Source organism: Spea bombifrons, chromosome 5 (genome assembly GCF_027358695.1).
Source record: "Spea bombifrons isolate aSpeBom1 chromosome 5, aSpeBom1.2.pri, whole genome shotgun sequence".
Lineage (NCBI taxonomy): Eukaryota > Metazoa > Chordata > Amphibia > Anura > Pelobatidae > Spea > Spea bombifrons.
Window position 1 is genome coordinate 17,168,927 of NC_071091.1, and position 23,664 is coordinate 17,192,590.

Consider the following 23,664-nt stretch of genomic DNA (forward strand, 5'->3'; position numbering starts at 1 on the left):
AATTACATACCACCCTTCATGTTTTCATTATTACACTGATGAAGAAAACATACATACCGACACAGATGTGTACTTTCCGGCACAACAGTGAAACCGACACAGCCTTAAAACGCCACCAACATTTCACATAGAAGCCAATGTTTTTATACATTTCATGAAGAAATTCGCAAAAAGAAACACTATAACTCTAATAGATAAACATGCAACCATTCATATTCTAAGATAAAAATACAATGTGAAATTACAAATGTAAAAGCTGAAACCTCTTTCTCCACTGATCCATATGCGTTATTCTGAACCTCCTGGAGCACTTCTGCATCACAGGGGAGAGGTTGTCCCACTGCTGTGTGCCAAGGCTCCAGCTTCTTGCACAAGTGCTCCTGGAGGCCACGGTTATGCAAGGGATCATTGGGAGAAGCAGAACACTGAAGAATAAAGAAGAAGGAAGACATGGAAATCAGGAAGAAAGAAAAAAAGGAGAAAAGGTGAGGAGGAGGAGAAAGGAAGAGGGTAGGGAGACATTAAGAGGGTGTGACAAAGGGTAACAGAGAGTGAGTGCAGAAAATGAGATTCAAAAGAGAACTCTGAGATTTTGTTTTCATTTGTTCCGTTGGGCCTCTCCTCGTTTTTGGACATTCGTATGAATTAATGAAATTGGCAAATTTCATAAAAACTTAAAATTTGTACCAATCTGAATAACCAAGTCTATTATGCATTATTCTCACAGTTTATTTTTGTGATCGTAAATTATCCAGGGATTTGCACCCATTAGCATTGCTGTTGCTATTGTACATCACTGAGATCATAGTTCACAAATAGAGGGCACTCATTGGTACAAATTAATGCAGCATTAGTTGTTTGCAATACTATAGCTGCAGTATTCAACGCAGGGGCTGCAAAAGAATACAGGAAAACTGTTAATTCTTCCATAGGATGAGATAAAAAAAATGAGAATGAATATTGTGACAATGAACCTTGGCAAAACAATAAAATGATACTTTTGCATGATTCTGATAATCATTCACAATCAGAAAAAATGCTACTGCAATAAAGTTGGCATTTACCCAGCACCATGGCTGTCAAACCAGTTGCTAGAAAAGTTGGCCTAGGCAGTCATACATGATAATTGGTTAGCTGACACATTTTCTCATCCACGTATCTCATGCCAAGTGGTTGAAATTCCAAAGTCTAAATATCCTAAAATTAGCCATCATACAGCTACTGACAAACATAATTCAGTATGTCAGTAAGGTGTACAACATGCTTTAACCAGAGACGTCACGTGTAATATCAATATAATCTGCAAAACAACTAAGGATTGTAGAATTTAGAACAAACATGAACTGGTAAAATTATTATTCAATTATAACATGACATGCATTTCCAAGGGTTCAGGTGAGTTTCTTCTTTCTCTGGACAGAGGACCTGCGTTTGGCCATCCTCCTTCCCCTTACCGCCAAGTCTAAAACCACTAAAGGCTGTCAGGTGCTACCCTACCCCTACACACAGATAGCCCTCCTCTCACACTAATCAACTCTCTGAGACGTTGTCTAGTCTGGAAAGCTATTCACTATCCATGAGATCTAAAGTCAAGATCTGGCCTCTCAACAGGTGTGAACGTGGGGAAGAATAATTCAAAGAATGAGGTTAGGGAAAATGTTTGCACTATGTTGTGACTCATTTTAATATATTGCAGGAACAAAACTCTTACACAAATACAACTCAATTTATCATTCTGGTAGCTATGAAACAGATGATTTTAAAAAGGTGGTAGACATTTATGCATCTCTTGTGTTGCTGCTGTGTTTCTGATGTTTCTGGGACGCTTTTAAACGTTTCACACAATGTGTGTGATTACTCCAGGTTACAGTACAACGCTTTGTGAAACACCGTGCCTACAAAAAGCCTGCCATCGTAGACTACAGCACAGGAAGAGCCTTGGATCAAAGAACCATTGTTGACATACACTTGGGTCACTATAGGATGGTCAGAATGTATGTTCTGCACCCGGACAACCTAAAAAAAAAAAAAAAACAATTGTAACTGACTTCTTATGTACATTTTGAAGAGTGAAGGTTCTTTGAAAGTAGTTTATTCAAGTGTTACTAGCAAAGTTATTGCTCTACCTTAAGAGCCATGAATTTTTGACTTCTTTCTTTCCATAGAAATATAAGTACAACCCCGGCGTGCCCCCAGTGCCTATGCATGGACAGATGTCCATAAATGTTGCCAGAAGGAGGAAAGAAAGCAGATATAGAGAAAGCATACAGAAGGGGATCAGTGTAGGGATCAACCAATCTCAAATGACCGGTTCTTCACCTGGAGCCGCATTAAGGGCATTAATCTCCATTAATCAAGCTTATGTGAGAATTATTCCTGCAATGATTCATTTAGGTTTTCATAGACCTCTAAGATCACAAAAGTTTACGTGATTTTTTCTTTGTTGAAAAGAAAATGTTTCACATCAGTTAAAGGCTTCATCTTCCCTTGGATCATTGTGGCTACATACAATTATTAATTTAAATCTAAAACTTTATTAAGTGAATTCCAGATCCACTTATTTAGCTCTGGAAGCAGGAGACACAAAACACAGGCTAGAAACTAACTGATGAGATTGTGGCATACTATGTATTATAGGTTTTCTATAGGGAAAATTTAAAAACTAACCTCTGATCCAGGGAGATCTTCATAATTGTAAAAGAAGAGTCTCTTTCCATTTGGATGTGCTCCTGTCCAAATGTCTCCTGTGGTTGGGTCAACAAACAGATTGTCCAGAAGTGTATCTAACTGCAAAACCTAAAGTGAGAAAAAAAGGGATATCATCTCCTCTGAAAAAAGTGATGGTCATTTTTGTATTTTGTGTATTGTTTATTATATCTCCTGATATCTAAATAAACCATATTGAGGCCATATTCAGTAATTCTCCAGGCTCAATGAGGGCCAAACGGCAGACCCTCAGAGTCACACAGTCTGGAACTGACTCATTGTCTGATCATATATAAGACTCCCAATTGGTGCTTTTGCTACCATTATGTTATGGTTGATATCCCTGATTGAATCCACTGGTAACTCAATTAAGTGTAATGACAAGTCAATGTTCCCATGAGGACCGGTATCAGAGTCATTAGGTTAACACATTTGGTGAGTCACTACATAGAATCTTCATGATGGGCTATTAAAGGGATAATACTTCAAGAGTCTCAGGGTCAGCTCATTTAGAAAGGTCCCAGGTATGGTTATTTAGCATAGAGAATCATGTTGTCTCTTATTAACCCCTTCATTCCCCTATAGACGTACCGGGACGTCCAAAAAACGCCCACAAAGAAACCCCTATGGACGTCCCGGTACGTTCAGCCCTTCGTGCAGCGTCAGGGACACATCCCTGCCGCTGCACGGGAGATCAGGCTGTCGTTTGACAGCCTGGACTCCCCACTGACAGCAGAAGCCGGCTTTGCCGGCTTTCTGCTGTCCGATCGCCTGAAACAGCTTCCGGCATGAAAGCCGGTAAGCTGTTACCGGTAAACTGCCCGATCGCGCGATCGCGCAGTTTCAAACGCGTGATCGGGCATTCCCTTCCGGGTTGCGTCACTGCTGACGTAACCCGGAAGGTCATCGGAGGACAGGACATCCCCTGCGGGGATATCCTGCCCTCCGATGAGGCACAGAGACCCTGCGATCTCTATGCAGGTCTGTGAGGACCTGCATAGAGATCACAGTGTGAACGGTGCAGGGGGATCGCGGGGAGGGGAGTGAGAGACCATCTCTCTCACTCCCCCTCCCGTCCTGTAAGAGAAAAGCAGAAAAAAAAGTTAATTCATTTAAAAAATAATATTAAAAAAATCATTAAAATAATAATATAAATAATACAAAAAAAATTATAATGTGAGCTGTGATGTCATTGTGACATCACTGGCATGTTCAGGAGGTCCCTAGGAGCAGTAGCGTACCTAGCGGGGGGCGGGGGGGGGGGCGGTCCGCACCGGGTGCCGCTCATCAGGGGGGTGCCAACTTGCCGGCACCCGGCACCTCTCCAGAGACGGACAGTAATGTCCGCCGCTGGAGGAGCAGGCTCGCAAGAGAGCGGTATCGGAGGTCTTTAACAGACCTCCGGCTCCCTTGAGTGATTTTAAGCCGGTTCCCTTGAACCTGTTAAAGACCTCCGATTCTGCTCCCTTGCGATCCGCGCGGCAACTGCTGCTGTGCAGAGGGCACTGTGGGCGCGGCTTCAGTGCCGCCGGGATCTGACAACAAACCCCGGCGGCACTGAAGCCGCGCCCACAGTGCCCTCTGACCCGGAAGAAGACAGAAGAAGAGGAGCGAAGAGGAAGACTGCTGTAAAAAGAAAAGACTGCTGTAAGAAGAAAAGAAGTAGAAAAGAAGGTAGGAAATCATTCATTAAGACTGGGTGACAGTGAGAGTGGATTGGTATGTGTGGAATCTGTGGATTGGTATATGTGTGGATTGGTTTATGTGTGGATAGGTATGTGTGGAATCTGTGGATAGGTATGTGTGGAATCTGTGGATTGGTATATGTGTGGATTGGTTTATGTGTGGATTGGTATATGTGTGGATTGGTTTATGTGTGGATTGGTATGTGTGGAATCTGTGGATTGGTATGTGTGGAATCTGTGGATTGGTATGTGTGGATTGGTATGTGTGGAATCTGTGGATTGGTATGTGTGGATTGGTATGTGTGGAATCTGTGGATTGGTATGTGTGGTATGTGTGGAATCTGTGGATTGGTATGTGTGGTATGTGTGGAATCTGTGGATTGGTATGTGTGGAATCTGTGGATTGGTAAGTGTTGATTGGTAAATGTGTAAGAGTGATGGGTGTTATGCTGTACCATTTCCAATGTCTTTTTCATTATAATTATGCTCTAAAGTACATCATAACTCCCATCACTCTATACTGTTCCGTACAGTGGCAGAGCTGGGAGACAGAGGCCTTGCACCCCCACCGCAGGGTGCTGGTCAGGTTCTATGTTATCTGTTAAAGACCTCCGATTCTGCTCCCTTGCGATCCGCGCGGCAACTGCTGCTGTGCAGAGGGCACTGTGGGCGCGGCTTCAGTGCCGCCGGGATCTGACAACAAACCCCGGCGGCACTGAAGCCGCGCCCACAGTGCCCTCTGACCCGGAAGAAGACAGAAGAAGAGGAGCGAAGAGGAAGACTGCTGTAAAAAGAAAAGACTGCTGTAAGAAGAAAAGAAGTAGAAAAGAAGGTAGGAAATCATTCATTAAGACTGGGTGACAGTGAGAGTGGATTGGTATGTGTGGAATCTGTGGATTGGTATATGTGTGGATTGGTTTATGTGTGGATAGGTATGTGTGGAATCTGTGGATAGGTATGTGTGGAATCTGTGGATTGGTATATGTGTGGATTGGTTTATGTGTGGATTGGTATATGTGTGGATTGGTTTATGTGTGGATTGGTATGTGTGGAATCTGTGGATTGGTATGTGTGGAATCTGTGGATTGGTATGTGTGGATTGGTATGTGTGGAATCTGTGGATTGGTATGTGTGGATTGGTATGTGTGGAATCTGTGGATTGGTATGTGTGGTATGTGTGGAATCTGTGGATTGGTATGTGTGGTATGTGTGGAATCTGTGGATTGGTATGTGTGGAATCTGTGGATTGGTAAGTGTTGATTGGTAAATGTGTAAGAGTGATGGGTGTTATGCTGTACCATTTCCAATGTCTTTTTCATTATAATTATGCTCTAAAGTACATCATAACTCCCATCACTCTATACTGTTCCGTACAGTGGCAGAGCTGGGAGACAGAGGCCTTGCACCCCCACCGCAGGGTGCTGGTCAGGTTCTATGTGGGCAATGTGGACGCTGGCTTTGGGGTGTGCAATCTGTGATCTATGCCTGTAATTTAGGGTGTTTTATCTATAACTTTAATGCTGAGTTTTTATGTGAATTCCAATTGATCAATACCTGAAAAGCTGGGTTTGTGTGTTAATGTGTTGGTCTATATCTGCTATGCTATGTTTCTATACATTATTTATGTTTACCAGCAAATACAGGATTTGTATGTCTTATTCAGTCGATCAATACCTGGGGTGCTGTTTGTTTATTTGATCTATACCTTCAGTGCTGAGTGATTTCCAGTTGATCTATACCTGCAATGCTGGGTTTGTGTGTTCTGTTGATTTATACCTGCAATGCTATGTTTCCATACATTATTTATGTATACCTGTAAATACAGGATATTTATGTCTTATTCAGTTGCACGTGCTGTTTCCATGTGTTGTTTATTTGATCTATACCTGAACTACAGGGAGTAATTAAAAGAGAGTTGTGGTTTAGTGACGTAGGGGACAAATGGACTTTGGGGATGATTACGGGGAGAGGACCTCCCAATGTCACGGTGCAGTCAGAAAAAGGGAAGGCTGTACTGACTCTCACAGTCTTCCCCTGACCTGCAGTTGAGGGCAGTACAACATAATCCCTATCACTATACATCGATCTAGACATTTACAATAATGCAGCATAACCCCTACCACTATATACTAAGCCAGACACTGAAGTGGTAGGCCTACACCACATCAATGGCTTTGTATATAGTGATATGGGTTATGCTGCATTATTGTAAATGTCAGGCTCAATGTATAGTGATATGGATTACGCTGCCCCACCGTCAATGTGTGCTCAGTATAAAGTGATAGGTGTTATCCTGTATCACCGGCAATGTGGGCCTCAGTATATATTAACAGTTATGTTGTACCACCGTCAGCGCGTGCCTCAGTATATAATGGAAACAGTTATGTTGTACTACTGTCAGCGCGTGTCTCAGTATATAATGATAGCAGTTGTGCTGCACAACTGTCAATGTCTGCCTCAGTGTATAATGATAGTTATGTTGTACTACTATAAGTGTCTAGCTCAGTATATAAAGATAGCGGTTATGCTGTACCACCATCAATATCTGGCTCAGTTATAGTGATAGGTGTTATGCTGTTCCACTGTAGTATCTGGCTCAGTGTATAGTGATAGGAGTTATGCTGTTTCACTGTAATGTTTGCCTCAATATATAATGAAATTACTTAAGCTGCACCACCGTCAATGTCTGTCTCAGTATAGAGTGATAGGCATTATGCTGTACCACCGTCACTGCCTGGCTCAGTATATAGTGATAGGTGTCATGCTATACCAAAGTCAGTGTCTGGTTCATATGGTATATATAATCATGATTCGACATGGCAACACCACTATATATGCAAATGTTTAAATAAAAAGAGAACAATGTTATGGTGACTCCTGATTATAATATCAGAATTATTTTTAGTTTATAGTGTCTTTAGCTGATTAGCCAGTACTTAATTTGTAATGTTTGTCACTCATTTGTTAGGGCTTCTTAGAAACTTGTTGTGTTTGTTGTTTTTTTTGGGGGGGGGTTATTAAAGAAAGCACTATTATATGTTCAGTAAATGTTATTTAAACATATTTATTTTACTTACAAGTTATTAATTTATTTTTTCAGATTTCTTGTTGTTTACAGTTGACATACAGTTTACAAATTGGTGCAATAAATATTCTTGCCAACATAATTTTGTAGATGTCTTTACATTTGGGGGGGGGGGGGTGCCACTTACAGGATCCGCCCCGGGTGCCAAATACTCTAGGTACGCCCCTGCCTAGGAGGACCTCTAACCATTTCTGTGTAAAAATTATATATAAAAAATAAAAGAAAATGTAAAAAAAAAATTAAAATTAAAAAAAAATATATATATAAAAAAGAAGATAAAAAAATTATTAAAAAACCTTACTTCCCATTGCCCTAGCATAACATCTAGCCAGTATAACCCTTCTGCCCCCGTTCACAACTCCCAAACCCGTTAAGCCATAGGCATAAAACTTATACAAAATTGTACACCTAATAGTATGCTCCCTGGTGCTGGGAAAGTCTGGAAAATCTCTGTAAATTAGGTATATCTGAAATCAGGACACCTGAATTAATAAACTTGGAGGGGATTTTCCATCACTTTACCTAATTTTGTGAGGATTCAGAGGGAAAATATAAAAAAAATTAGTTTATTTTTCTAATCTTCGCTAGTTTTTACTAAATTTCTCATTCTAAATTTTCAGCTAATCATCCAACTATGGTATCAAACGAAAGCTCTATCTCTCCTTGAAAAAACAATATATAGTTTATATGGGTACACTATTCACAAGAAAAAGAGAATCATCGCTAAACCGACATAACCCAAAAATGGCAAAATTGCTCTGGGCTTTGAGGTATCAAAAACCCGTGGGATTGAAGGGGTTAATAATTATAATACCTAAACAATAATAATAACAGCATCGCAATTAACTATGAATTATCAAGAACAATTGAAATTCAACAGTAATCTAAGGCACCTCACCTTTACTGGGGAGAGCAACCAGTTTGCCTGTTTTTCAAAGACATTAATGGTCCGACCAAGACAATCGGCTACGTAAATATACCTTTAGGAAAACATAAATGGCATAATCAGATATTTGGACTACAATGGGATGATCTACACAGTGTGAATTACCAGCATGTGGGGAGGTCGAAGGATAACAGTTTATGAAGAGACCACGAGCAGGAGGGAGCAGGAAGCAGTGATTTAGCAGGGTCCCCGATGTGTGGGGCTGGGTTAGGAGCCCTGCTTATCCCTGCCCAAGGCCATCTCCAAAGGTGCCTTCTATGGCTCCAAGATTCTTGTTTTATGTTCACACAAATATTCCACCAAAAAACCCTGGCCTTATAGCTGTTCCTGCTTACTGTTTGTGGCATTAGCACCATTTAACCCTGAAAATATGTTTGCTTTCAAAAGATGCCATTCTGTCAACATCTTGTCATAAGTGTTTATAGCTATACGTTACTTTTTATCGATTGACATGGTAATTCCATTTGCCATATACATTCCAGAAGCTACTTCTTTTACTTCACTCGGGCTGTAGTAAACCACATTTGTCCAAGATAATCCCAGAAACCATGCCACCATTCTCATGGTGAAATCAGTAAAGTAATGATCATTGGTGGCATAAAAGTTTTCGGGTCCCACGGCTACAATGTCATTAACACTGCAAGGAAGAGAAGATTTAACGTAGGTCAGGATTACGCAACTGCAATATTTCATAAGGCAGATTGATTAACCATTTTAGTAACAGGCTCCACGATGTATGACCTAGGTCCAAACCATAGGACCAAATGCTTGCCTCAGGAAATACCTCATAATTACATCACAGAGGAGTCCCAGCATCTTACAATTACAGGGGTGAAAAAAACATAAATAAAAGATAGCAAAATACTTGAATGAATATTTATATATGGTTTGCACTGCGGTTGGACGTTGGAAACGCAGTGAGAGCACTGAATATTGAGTGAAACTTGAATCATAATGATAGAGGGACATCTAAACATTTCCTAAATGTCAACATTAGAGACATTCCTGACCACATTGACAACTCCACATTGTATTTATAAAAGCTTTCCATAAAAAATAAAATACAAATGTACACTGTAAAATAGCACAAAATGTTTCTGATGTAGGCTGTCACTGCATATGATTGTTATTACCTTTGTAGCAGCTCATGTTTGATTGTTTTCAGGTGTATAAGAACATTTTCCTCCTCATCAAATTTAAAAATCTCAACAGTGGATTTGGAATGTGGATGATTGACCACAAAGAGGTAGACTGTGTCATCTAATGAGACATAACATAGAACAAAATCACAACATAGAAAATACGACTGTTTCATGATGAAAAAATAGGCTGTACGCTTTGTGCCAATGTATCACACAAAGTTCCATGAATGAACAAAATTTCCATCTACAGGTACTCTATGTTAGTCTTATAGATCTTCCCGGTCTACTTACATTCTGACAATTACAAGGGCAATTGGGGTCATCAGCTGTAGCTATGTGGTGGATTTCCATTATTGCAATGCCTTTTTAAATATGTTTACCAATAAATAAATTGGAGTCAAAATAGATGGCCAAGAAATGGTGGGTAGAGGTGATGGAAAACCCTTCCACTAAAATTTAGGGGGTAGCAGAAGCATTGGAAGGGTTTTCCATCACCTTTACCCACCATAACCTACGTAATGGTATTTCTTGGTTACCCCAAGCCTCAACTATTAAGCCAGTATCACATCCTCATGCTGACGAGTCCAATGAAGGACGAAACAGCTGTCCATGAGTGGTGATCTGGCTCTTGCACCGCTTCACGAGTTTTGTCTAAAGGCTGTCCTGTACAGCAGGCAATTACTTTCAAGGGATCCATGTATAAAGTGGATATAGAGGCAAAAGGTGATAATTGTTGACCTTATTTGCATGCGCCTACCCAGAATCCCTTGTGGTTGTGGCTGCACCATGAGATTCCTGAGGGAAAAACAAGCTTTCTGGATTGTCTGGTGTCTGTAGATGAGTGTTTAATAATACTTCCGCTACAGGTTAACAATTCAAATACAAGATATCACTGTATATTGTGATGGACCAACCCCAGTGAGCTTCTCCCACAAGGGCTGATCTTGTCATACAAGGTGTTTTCTTGTGAAGTGAAACATATAGAAAGCATTTTGGAATTACGGCTGCATTGTTTTGTGTAACATAGTTGCTAGCACATGTAGAGCTAAAAAGATAGGCTTACTTTAAGTCTAGAGATCTACCAGTTGCGTGGCAGAGCCTACCCCAAATCCTATCTGTAATGTCACATAATGTTTTGTGGAGGAATAACATCCATTTTCTGCTAAGATGTTAAGGAGGCATTTAGCCCACCAGCAACCATTTGAGTAGCAACACTTGTAACATTAGATCTACCGTGACTATGATATCAAAACTAATCACCCAGGTCTGTCTACTAGGGCTGCAACTAACGATTATTTTAATAATCAATTAGTTGGCCGATTATTTTTTCGATTAATCGGATAAAAAAAATGCAATTTTTGTTAATTTAAAATAATGTAATAAAAAACGTACAATTTACACTTTCATCTCTTTATTGCAATGGCCTCTCTCTCGCTATTCACCTTCTTATTTTACTGACATAATAAAAGCTACAAGAACCCAAACACAGTGTTTCTCAAACTAGGTTTTAATACAAAGTTATTAGTAAATATTAATTCATATGTTAACTATTTTTCATATTTAATAAAACCTGAGAAAAAAGCCTTGTTTATATTTTCTTTTATTTACCAAACTGCCCCCAGTTATGCACATCTGACCCCCAGCTTGCCACTCTGCCCCATATATGCCTTATACCTCTTATATGCCAGAGATACCACTGTGCCCCTGATATGCCACTGTGCCCCCGATATGCCTTATACTCCTTATATGCCAGTGATATCCAACTGAGCCCCCTGATATACCTTTTGCCCCCAGATATGTCTTATGCCCCCTGATATGCCTTATAACTTGCAATATGCCACTCACCCCCATGTATGCCTTATACCTCCCTATATGCCACTGTGCACCCTGATATGCCACTCCGCTCCCCATAAATGCCCTGCACCACCCTGAAATTCCCCCTGATTCACCACTCTGCCTCCCCCAGATATGCTACTCTGAAATTCATTATACCCCCATACACCACTCTAACTCCCCCAGATATGCCATTCTGCCTCCCTGAAATTCATTATACCCCCCCATACACCACTATAACTCACCCATACAACACTCTGCCTCCTCCCCCCTCCCATACACCACTCTGCCTCCTCCCCCTCCCATACACCACTCTGCCTCCTCCCCCTTCTCATACACCACTCTGCCTTCTCCCCCCTCCCATATACCACTCTGCCTCCTCCCCCTCCCATACACCACTCTGCCTCCTCCCCCCTCTCATACTCCACTCTGCCTCCTTCCCCCTCCCATACACCACTCTGCCTCCTCCCCCTCCCATACACCACTTTGCCTCCCCCCCTCCCATACACCACTCTGGCTCCTCTCCCCTCCCATACTCCACTCTGGCTCCTCTCCCCTCCCATACTCCACTCTGGCCCCTCCCATACTCCACTCTGCCTCCTCCCCCCTCCCATACTCCCCTCTGCCTCCTCCCCCCTCCCATACTCCACTCTGCCTCCTCCCCCTCCCATACTCCACTCTGCCTCCTCCCCCTCCCATACTCCACTCTGCCTCCTGTCAGCAACGGAGGTTCACAAGACACAAGGGAGCCGGGTAGAGAGGCAGAGTGGCGTATGGGAGGGGGAGGAGCCAGTGGTGTATGGGAGGGTGGCTCCCATACACCCCTCTGACTCCTCCCCCCTCCCATACACCACTCTGCCTCTCTCCTGGCTCCCTGGTATTTTGTGAACCTCCGTTGCTGACAGGCACTTACACTGCAGCTTCATAGAAGCCTCAGCGTAAGTGAAGGGCAGTAACGGAGGCTGTCTGTGCGATGCAGACCCCCACCAGCTGACAGAGAGGATGATCCTCTGCAGGAGACCTCGATTCTCTGTCAGCTGGTGGGGGTCTGCGCGATGCGCACAAACAGCCTCCATTACTCACCTTCACTTACGCTGAGGCTTCTATGAAGCTGCAGTGAAAGTGCCTGTCAGCAACGGAGGTTCACAGAATACCAGGGAGTCGGGAGAGAGGCAGAGCAGTGTATGGGAGGGGGGAGGAGTCAGAGGGGTGTATGGGAGGGGGAAGAGAGACGGAAGTGAGAGACCGTCCGCCAGTGAGGGGAATCCAGGTACCCTGCAGCGTTGCGGGGGATCTGGATTCTAGTGTTATAATCCGATCTCTGTTTGAGGTCGGATTATATCAGGATAAAATCGATAAAAATCGATTCGACTAATCGATAATGAAAATCGTTGACAGCGATTTTCATTATCAATTATTATCGATTAGTTGTTTCAGCCCTACTGTCTACTTTCAAATACTGGTTAACAAACAGTCACCTACCTTTCTCATCAATATAAGTGCTGATACCATGAGGATTAAATGAGGAAATATCAAACCCTCTACTGAATCGCAATGAACTTGGTCGTACATTTTCTTCATTCAGGTCCAACAGAAATATTTCTCCAGGTTTTTCAGGAGCAAAGCTAATCAAACCAGGATATTTCAGACCCTAATAACAAACAAATTAGCTTAAAAACTATGGATGCAACCTTATTATATATAAATAAATATATAAAGTGGGAACAGTATACATAAAAATGCAAATTAAGACAGTGTTAACTTGTTAAAATATGTTCAGGGCTTCTTGAACCTGCTGACGTTTACAGTCTGTGGGAATAGTAAACAAATGAGTAGCATTTTTATTAGTTTATTTGAATTAGATACTATAGTATACAGCATAGCATATTTCTTTTTATTTTTTATAAAGTCTATCACGAGTCATGAGTTAAGTTTTTTTTTTTTTAAGAATATACAATCTGTTTCTCAAGAACAGAACTCACAAGAAAGTAATACTTACAGAGCTAAGAAATGCAACTCCGTTGGGGAGAATGTCAATATCTTCTGACCCGGCCTCTGTAAAGAGTTTTCATATTACTTTAAAATAGCCATCATAAAACACATATGCTGCATGAGTATAAAAAAGTGCAGCGACATGAGTATAAAAAAGTGCAGCTGCATGAGTATAAAAAAGTGCAGCTGCATGAGTAAAGTTGGCGGCCACATGTAAGTAATTTGGTGGACGATGGCTTTAAAGTGCCAGGGCCACTAGTTGTTCCTAGAATGGCCTGTTTTGCATATTATAACGAGCATTTTAGCCATTTGTATGTGTTCTATCTCTGTTATTTTAGCACAATTTACAAACACCCTCACTTCTTATAGCGCCATAGAATGTCTCAGTCTTAACACCCAGACAGTAAACATTATATTAAAAAGTAGGACAATACTACTTTGGTGGAATTTCACCTTTAAAGATAACCAGTGTCTGCCAATTAAAACATAAAGATTTCACAATTATTCATTTAGTAGCCTTTGTACTCTATACACAACAAACAGAACCTTGAAGCACAACACATTGGATGATTGCTTATCTCAAATCAGAGTTGTGCCCTTAGATAACTGAAGGTCAAAAAATTGAGTTAATTTCAAAACCTTCTGAACGTTTTGGCCAATAGTTTTGTGGTAGCAGTTGACAAAAGGCATATAATAACTGCGTAACAATGGAGCAGGGCTACCAAACAATAATCCATAAACCCACAAAAGCTTCTGCATGGCTTCCTATATGCCTTAAACTTTTAGGGATTTACTGTAGACCATTACAGTTTTTATAAGGTCTGCTAGCTGGAAAACATAAAAATAAAACATGACTGCATGGTATACCAGCACCATTGAAACTTCTAACATGATTGGCTATTTATTTACTATCTTAATTCTAGTGCTTTTCATATATATATATATTTATATATTTATATATATATATATTTATATTTATATATATATATATTATTTGTTCTCCTAGGACCCCAATGTATGTGTAGATGGTGATTCAAATCTTCCTTTTCTGGACCTTCAGTCCTCATGTGGGGATATGCAGCCTCCCTCCACTTCAAAAAGGTAAAACATAAGTGCCACACGTGGGTGTCCCCAAATTTATTGCAGGCGTGAGGCATCACCAGGATAAGGCAGAGCATGGATGGGTCTAATTTACCGCCACCAATTCTAATGGGGCAAGGTATTACCAGAATGATATGGACTGTTGGCACTAAAAATATATAGTTGCATGAGCTTCGTGGAGAGCACATGACTGCTTAGGCCTATAGCATCCATACAGATATAGTAAAATAACTTTACTCTTCCCCAATAAGACACCAAGGGCTTGGCCACAGCTTACTTGAACACATTCACCACCAGACCAACTTGAGGACATTAACCACCTGCCAGCTGATTTAGCACATCAGGCAGTTACACCCAACGAGTACACAGAGAGCTTCAAACCAGTATTGTACCTCAGCCCACACTGGTTGGTCTCTCCCAATTTCCGTAGTTGCGGATACAATATAGTCCTCTCAGGCACTGGCAAAGTGACCACAAACCACAGTTGTGACTAAACAGAATATTAATCCATGTTAAGCAGCAGAGGAGTTGAGGAATAAACCACTGCCAGCTAATGACCAAGTTAGCACGTCAGGCAGATACAACCATCATATTCACCAAGAGGGCCACCACTGCCGCTGTTGCCAGAACACCACTATTAGTTTTCCTAGCAATCAATTCCGGGCGGGAGTGTGGCAAAGTTCCAGCTTTTCTCCCTGCCTGATCCTGGTCGAAAAGGAAATAAGAAAGAGCCACCACTGCTTGATACAAAGTTGTAAACATGACAAGTCAGGGCTTGACAATTTTTTTGTGAATCTAGGCGCCAGCTAAAAAAGTTAGGAGCCAGGATTTTTTTTTAAAACTAACAGTTGGTCAGGAGTGATCTGATCATCATCAGCCCGCTTACTATACTCACAGCATTTGACCTGGAAGCACCCTGGACGGACTGTCAGGTCAGTGCTGTTTTTTGGGTTTTTTTTACACTTTCAATGCTGATGTTCCATTGGAGCACAGCATTGCCTGATATTTAGTCCCCAGCTTGTGGGGACAAATGTTAACCCCTGCAATGCCACGAATGTGTCATACACAATTGTGGCATTGAAGGGGTTAACGCTGCACTGTCGCTCTCAGGGAGCGATCAGGCAGCAGGGGGGTGTTGGGGCTGGTGTCCACACTCATGTGGAGACAGAAGAACCCTCTCCCCTGTCCCTGAAGCTGCCTCTGGCAGCTGGGATGCAATTGCTGGTCTATAGACCAGTCATTGCAGGGGGGAGTCTCTGATGACTGCTGTAGGCTTCCATGCCTACAGGAGTCATCACAGGGCTTGTGGGGGCTCGTTTTTGCTGGCAGACCACCAGCAGCAGAGCCCCGTACAAAACGGGAATTAACCCCCTAAATGCTGCGATCATTGAAGGGGTTAACGCTGCACTGTCGCTCTCATGGAGCGATCAGGCAGCAGGGGGATGTTGTGTCAGGTCCCCACACTTGTGTGGATGTAACAGGCTGACAAACACCTAGGCGCCAGGACAAAATTCTCTGTCGCCATGGCGACTTGGCGCCTGGGATTTGTCGATTTGTCTCACACTTGATGTTACCAAAAAGTTGAGAAGTGAAGGCCTATAGGAGAAGTGCAAGCAGCGACAAAAATGAAAATCACAAATCGTTTTGCTTTGGCAAGCTGGATATGATTGTTTTCCCTAGGATATGCATACAAAAACTTTAAAATGACTGTTCTGTGAATACAACAAATTGTCTAAATCTATGAAAAAGTCATTAATTTTATTTACATTACTATACTGTGCAGAGTGTTCTATTCTACACATCTCTGTTTGTACCACATTTTTTTTTATATCCGTTCAGTAAACTGCTGCTAAACGGAAAACTGATGGTGATTTCACCCCTTAATACCTCTCCATGAACCTGTAGTGTTATGCGTCAATACTGAACAAACCCTGGGTCACTGAGATGCCTTAAAAATAACTACAAGCATAACTGACCCTTTCCTGTATGGTTTTATGAGACAACCAGGTTAACTTGTAACACTGCAAGAAAACAAGGTTTTAGTGACAGGTTTTAGTGACAGACTTAACATGAGATACTTTGAGGAAACAAAATTGATGCATTACTCCCAGTAGTAACGTACACAATGACAGCAAATAATATGAATGTATCGTATATTATAATCGCAATAAACTTTCAGGCACATACCAATTCCTTTTAACAGCTTACAATTGGGAAGGTCTTTGGGTAACACCTCCCGTGAAAAGTTGATTCGATAGCTGTCAATACAAATAAAAAATGTGTTAACTGATATTTCCAATTATATACATATTGTTCAAAGTGCAAGAAGTAAGCAGCCAAACTATCTTCACTCACTGAATAACCTACAAAGTCCATCATTCTGCACAGAAATGTTATTCAAAAGTGGAAAACGTTCAAGACAGTTGCCAATCTCCCCAAGGGTGGAAGCCCCAACAAATTTGCCCCAAGGTCTAAATGTTAAAGTTCACGTTAAAAAAAAAAAGGCTAAACAACTATGTTTTCTTTGAAAGGGTTGCCAGGAGAAAGCCTCTTCTCTCTAAAAAGAATATGGCAGCATGGCTCATGTTTATAATCTTGCATCTGAACAAACCACAAGAATTCTGGAACAATGTCCTTCGGACAGACAAGACCAAAGTGGAGATGTTTGGCTATAACGCACAGCGCCCAATTGGTAAAAACCAAACACAGCATATTAGCACAAACACATCATAACAACTGTCAAGCACGTTGGTGGAGGGGTGATGATTTGGGATTGTTTAGCAGCCCAAACCAGGACCTGGGAACCCAGCAGTAATTGTGTCGACTATGAACTCCTCTGTGCACAAAAGTATACTAGAGTCAGCATGGTCAAAATTGGGCCATGCAACAGGAAATTTATCCCAAGCACATCAGCAAATCTAAAACAGAATGGCTGAAAAAGAATCAAGGGGTTGCAACGGCCCAGTCAAAGTCCAAACTCGATTGAAATGCTGTGACAGGAGAGATGTACAAATGCCTGCAAACCTCAATGAACTGAAGCAGCTTGTGATTAAAAGTGGGCCAAAATTCAGACACGATTACGTCAAGTTATTGCTGCTAAAGGTGGTTCTACAAGCTATTGAATCATAAGGTGTACTTAGTTTTTCACACATGGCTTCTCCATGTTGGCTTTATTTTTGTCGAATAGATCATGACAAGGTGTAATTTGCCATATGTTGTAGTTCATCTAAATTTTTATGATCCTAATTTTTTGGCCTTCTATGGAACAGATGATTGTTATTATGCCCCGATATGTAAAACCATAGAATTCAAAGAGGGTCTCCTTTCTTTTTTCACATGACTGTATATATTGCAGCAATAAATAATAGTTCATGTCTTTATTAAACATTCCAATTAAAAACATTCACAGTGCTGGTGGAAAAAGTAAGTTAACCCTTAGATTTAATAACTGGTCAAACCTCATTTGGCAGCAAAATCCTCAAAGCGCTTCCAGTAGCTGTGGGCCAGACCTACATAACATCCAGAAGGAATTTAGACAATTCTTTCTTACAGAACTGCTTGTGCTCAACCATATTCCTAGGATGTCTGATGTGAATGGCTCTTTTGCGTTCATTCCACAGAATCTCTAATAGGTTAAAATCTGGGCTCTGATTGGGACACTCCAAAAGTAGGATTTTTTTTTGTAATCATTCTATTGTAGATTTACTTCCAGGATAGCAAACTCAAAAGGTTTGTGTGTTTCATGTCAAAGTAGCTCTAAAACACACCTCCAATCCTGTTTCATTGATTGAACTCCAGATATGCTAACTCCTGACTCCAGTTAGCTTTTGTTAAAGTAATTAGCTTAGGGGTTCACAGACTTTTTCCAACCCAACTTGTGAATGTTTGAATTATGTATTTAATCTGGACAAGAACAATACAATCATCAAACACCTTATGTGTGCAGTCAGTGTCAAAACACAGGAGAGATGCCAACCCACACAGGGTGTAAACAACCCTGCCTAATATCCCACACAGTCCGTAACCCATCTGTCTCTGCAGACAGAAGAAAAGCAGTCCTATACTGTCCTAAACAACAATAATGAGTTCAACTTCAAATTCACCACAGATGCCAAAATATCTGTATCAACAACACAGCTCTGTCTAGTCTACTGTCCCGCAAAACAAATCACTTGCAAAGCTTCTCTAGTAAAAGGTCTACATCCCTTTTCTGCCATACAAATAAACATAAATGCACCTCAAGCATTTAAAGAATCTACTTTGCTTCAGCACTTATCAGGTTTCATTAACCAATTCGTTTCTCAGCCGTACCACCAGACACCCACTAGCCACAGTGAAAAAGTTATTTGACTATCCTTAGATCATACAGTGATCACAAGTATCACACTAAATGTTACAGAACCCCATTTTCTCCACCACCCTGATCAGACGCAATCAATGTGCAGGGTAGATAAATGCCCCACCACATCGGAAATATATTGTATACAAGCACTAGTAGAGTCTTAAAAGTATCTAAAGTGTCACACAAACAATCAGCCTTTGCATTTAAAGAGTCACTTACCCCAGATTCACTATCCTTTCTGCTACAAAGGATAAAATAATCCCAACTAGGGTTATTTTTAGCAGTTTTCCCATGTTTGCTGTGTAAGTATGCTTTCCTGCCTGCTCCAGTCTTTGCAGCAAAGTCAGCAGTGATAGTTTATGGGGCGGATCCTGCTGCTGGCAGAGAATGGATATTTCAACAAGTGAACTGCTTGGCAGTGCTTGCTCTGTACAAATCTGAATACAGCATCTAAACTTTGTACACATTGAATGAGCAGCACTTGGGAATAAGTGTAAACAGCAAATTTAGCAACAGTGTCCAAAGTCAGTCAGCTGCTGCAAGGGCCAGTAAGATATTGTAATACATAAAAAAAGGGATATTAACTCACTGAGGAAAATGTCTTTTTTGCTGTAAGAGTCAATTGTAAGGACCCCACCTTCAATATAAACTGGAGTCAAGCTATCAGACACTTTCAAATCAATGGTCATGCCAGCAGACGCTTTTTCTTTAGATTAGCAAAAGGAGCATTACACCTGCAAACGTGATAACAATCATATAATGTTACAATTCTGAGTGGATTATGCAGAGTTCACACAAATATATCTCCCTACAAAATGACATACGTTTATTAAAAACATTAAAGGTAAATATCCGCTCATATCCAGCAAATGACATTTTCTAGCATTTCTGCATATATTACAAAATTCCACCATTGGATGAATATATTTACACTGCACATATCTCACCCCCCCATATAATATCTTACAATATGGTGCATTTTGTACTGTGGAAATTTAAAGCTATAGCACCCCAAATATCAGCCCAATACATTCTACATGGGGTTAAAAAAAATTTCCCCCATTAGACCAATACAGTTACACGACCATATCTCAAACACCCTCCACCCTCTATTATTTCTGAGAATATGGTGCATTTTTACTGTGGAAATTTAAAGCTATAGCTCCCCAAATATCAGCCCAGTAGACAGCAACTGGCATTTTTCAATATTCTACATGGGGTTAAAAAGATCCCCCCATTTGGCCAATACAGTTACACTGCAAATATCTCACACACACCCACCATTATTTTTTTGTGAAAATATGGTGCATTTTTACTGTAGAAATGTAAAGATATAGCGCCCCAAATATCAGCCCAAAACATAGCAAATGTGATTTTTTCTAGTAGTAGTTAAGCAGAAACTTAATAAAACTAAGGTAAAGTAAGTGAACTACAAATGGGGGGGGTAGATAGTCAGAAGGGGGGGAGAGGGGGTAGATAGTGAGGAGGGGGTGGACTTGGTCTGAAGTGGTGATGAAAATATTTCCTCTATAATGAAAAAAGTTAGCAAAAAACAGCTGTGACACCGAGCAGGGACAATACAGGGCAATCTATAAAGCTTCTCATTTGCTTCTCTTTGGGGACTCTGTGTCGCAGTAAAAGGGCCTTTGCCCATTGTACCTAGAAAGATACCTAATTCTCCACGAAAAGGCATGATAGCAGAAACATACTGTATGTCTTGGCTGTTCGAGTACATGCACTTGGAAAATGTTGCTCTTGTTTTGTAAACGTGCTCCCCTTATGCAAATAATTTGCTCTGTACATAAATCATATCAGGAAGCTTGCCGTAATGATATTTGGCAACCCCACACATCATCATTATCATTTTAAGCAGCCTGGTTTATTAGCCCAATGGTAAGGGCTTGTGGTAGTGATATATAATCATATGCATAATTCAGACAGACCAATAGAAATATCTTTTAAAATACATTTCATAGGGAAACACAACTTTAACAGATACACGCACAACCTATATGACAAAGATACAATCTGAAATGACTTCATGTTACTAAAGATGGAGACATATTTTCTTTGTTCATGATTCTTCCGCACTGTTTTTTGAGGAGGGCAAATCAAGTCTCCTTCTTACAGTCTGATGAGAACAGTATTAAAACAAAGTATAGGATGTCCACGGCTATATTCAATAATTGTGATTTGTATGTATGTTACATATCATTCTCATAGTTTTTTGTCGTTGTAAACCCTCCAGGGGTTGACAGTAGCTGTCACAAACATCTGTGAATTCCATGAAGCGCAAGACGAGATGATAGTTCACAGGAAGTCTGCCTTCTGACCTGAACCCATTGCAAATTAATTCAGCATTTGTAGGTTTCAATACATTATTCCACATGGGTTGTAGAGTAAATACACCCGACGTTCTGCAGAGAATAGGACAGATGAGAAATCCTGTGTATTATAATGTGAAGCTAAACTCTCCTATACACGACCAAACATATGAAAAAACAAAAAAGAATACAGGAAAACAATCAACTTCTCCATAGGATGTGATCAAATAATCACAGTGAAGATGTTTAAGCAAGCATGGGATAGGCATGAGACCAAGCTCGAAATAACACAAGGCCAGATTGGACGGAGATTGCCATCACTTTCTATTTTCCTATGAATATTGTAACAATGGACCTTAGTGAAACAAGTACCGTACTTTTGCGTGACCCTGATGATCATTCTCAATCAGTATAACTTGCTACTACAATGGACAATGTAGGCATTTCCCCAACATACACCACCAAGAGACCCCAGCTGTCAGCCCAATTCTCATCTGTCCTAGTCTTAGGCCTAAGCAGCCATGTATGATAGTTGGTTATTTGTCTAGACCCTGTTTCCAAACCACATATCTCAAGCATGGTTGGCACTTACACAACTACTGACAAAAGTAGATTGGAATGACAGGGTAGTGCCTGACATAACTGGAGACATCACATATGTAATATTAATTTTATTTTCAAAGCAATTAAAGATTCTAGAGTTTAGCACAAACATGAGATGGTAAGACACATCTATACAGCCCTAAAGAATACTTCTTCATATTTTTGCAAGGTCGATACATATTTAGGCTTTTTTCAATTTTTTTAATTTATTTTTTATTTACCTTACGATGGAGTCAAGTTTATTCAGTCTATAGAATTGTAAAACGATTTGGAAGAGGGACAGATCCACTCTAATTATGCATACCTCCAGTATCGACCCTCCATAATTATTGAAGTGAGATGAAACATTTCATCTTACCAAAAATTCAGGTTTATGCACAAACCCCACAAAGTTTAAACAAAGGTTATTAGTGCTTAATGATCAGAGATGCTCAGCTCAGTTTCTTCTTTCTCTGGACAGGGAGCTGTATTTGACCACACCCTCTCCCTATCCCCTTCCTTCTCAGTCCCCACCCATAACCAGCCCTGCCCCATTAAGCCACTCCCCCAGAAGTAGCCTACCCTGGAAAGTTCCATGGGAGGAAGCTAACACTTTATATGGACTCTATAAAGTCATGATTTTGCCGACTTAACTTGAGAGTTTTATAAATTTGAATTACTGACTGTTAAAAGTGGAACAATATGAGATTAGGGAATTCTTATGCGACTCATTTTACAATACTGTGGGATGCATACAAAGTGCTTCTTTATCAATGTATGCTTTGGTGAATAGGTGAAAATGTTTATAGTGATAAACATTTATGCGACTCATCGTGTGTTGCCTTTGTGTTTCTGGTGTGTCTGGAGCACTTTCAAGTGTTTTACATGATTTGTGTGATTACTCCAGGTTACAGTACAATGCTTTGTGAAACACCGTGCCCACAAAAAGCCTCCCGTCATAGACTGCAGCACAAGAAGAGCCTTGGATCAAAGAACCACTGTCAATGTAGACTTGAGTCACTACAGGATGGTCGGAATGTATGTTCTGCACGCGGACAACCTAAAATAAAAAAATAAAACACTGTAAATATGAATTTTGCTGAGTGATAGTTCTTTAAAAGTTAAAAGTACCGCTTGCTGTTAAAGAGTCAATAATGTTCATAACAAAGCTACCATAACAGTCCCTCCCAGCATGTTCCCAGTGCATGCGCAGGTTCCAATCAGTGCTACATGACCGAAGACAGGAAGCAGTTACAGGAAAAGCATACAGAGAAGGATCAGTGAAACAAACCTAGGTATACCCAATCTCCAAAGCATTACATTCTAATTACCGCCCTAAAGTATACATTTTCCTATGGTCTGTTTCCACCGAAATAACCATGTGAGTTCCCCATCTAATTTCTATTAGTAGCATTTATCTCTTAAACCAGATTATCTAGGGTTAATCTTCATTGTCTATAAAACACCAGACTTCCTTTTAACCGTTTGGTGTACATTTATTGAAGCCAACTTCTTGTGACCTTTCGTACACATTGCAAATTCAAGCTGCCATATAAGAACACTGACTTATTTAACTATGTATTATGTGAGGCCAAAGAAATCTCTTCCTGCAGTGAAAGCTTTGGGTTTGAAATGCCAACTCACTTGCAAACTCCTGCTTCAATGAGACACTCCTCAAACACCTTAAACAAAATGCTAAACTGAATACCTTCAGTGTGTGAATAAGGTAGATCATTGATTCCATAGACCTCTAAGATCCCAAAAGCTTATGGGATTTTTTGTATGTTGGCCCATTAAAGAATTTCACTTTGAATTTAATGCTACATCTTTTTGGACCAATGTAGCTAGGCCCAATTATTAATCTAGTATTAAAACAGTATTGAAATATAGAAGCAGGCAACAGAAACTACAGAATCAACGAGATTG

At 40.6% G+C, this 23,664-nt stretch overlaps 1 protein-coding gene across 4 annotated transcripts in view; it reads right to left on the minus strand.

Moving 5' to 3' along the window:
* Window positions 1-1,642: 1,642 nt before the first annotated feature.
* LOC128498121 (serum paraoxonase/arylesterase 2-like) overlaps window positions 1,643-23,664 on the minus strand; it is a 32,859-nt gene continuing 10,837 nt past the window's right edge. Inside the window, exons 1-9 of one of the 4 annotated variants that reach the window (XM_053468422.1) lie at window positions 19,052-19,213; window positions 16,678-16,748; window positions 13,397-13,452; window positions 12,880-13,048; window positions 9,556-9,682; window positions 8,859-9,059; window positions 8,375-8,456; window positions 2,668-2,796; window positions 1,643-2,016 (exon numbers count right to left, since the gene is read on the minus strand). In XM_053468422.1, the coding sequence (XP_053324397.1) occupies window positions 1,855-2,016; window positions 2,668-2,796; window positions 8,375-8,456; window positions 8,859-9,059; window positions 9,556-9,682; window positions 12,880-13,048; window positions 13,397-13,452; window positions 16,678-16,748; window positions 19,052-19,125 (1,071 nt within the window). In that variant the 5' untranslated portion in view covers window positions 19,126-19,213 and the 3' untranslated portion in view covers window positions 1,643-1,854. Of the gene's footprint in view, window positions 2,017-2,667; window positions 2,797-8,374; window positions 8,457-8,858; window positions 9,060-9,555; window positions 9,683-12,879; window positions 13,049-13,396; window positions 13,453-16,677; window positions 16,749-19,051; window positions 19,222-22,519; window positions 22,799-23,664 lie in introns of those variants that run through there. The other 3 variants (XM_053468425.1, XM_053468423.1, XM_053468424.1) reach the window with 3 other exon arrangements.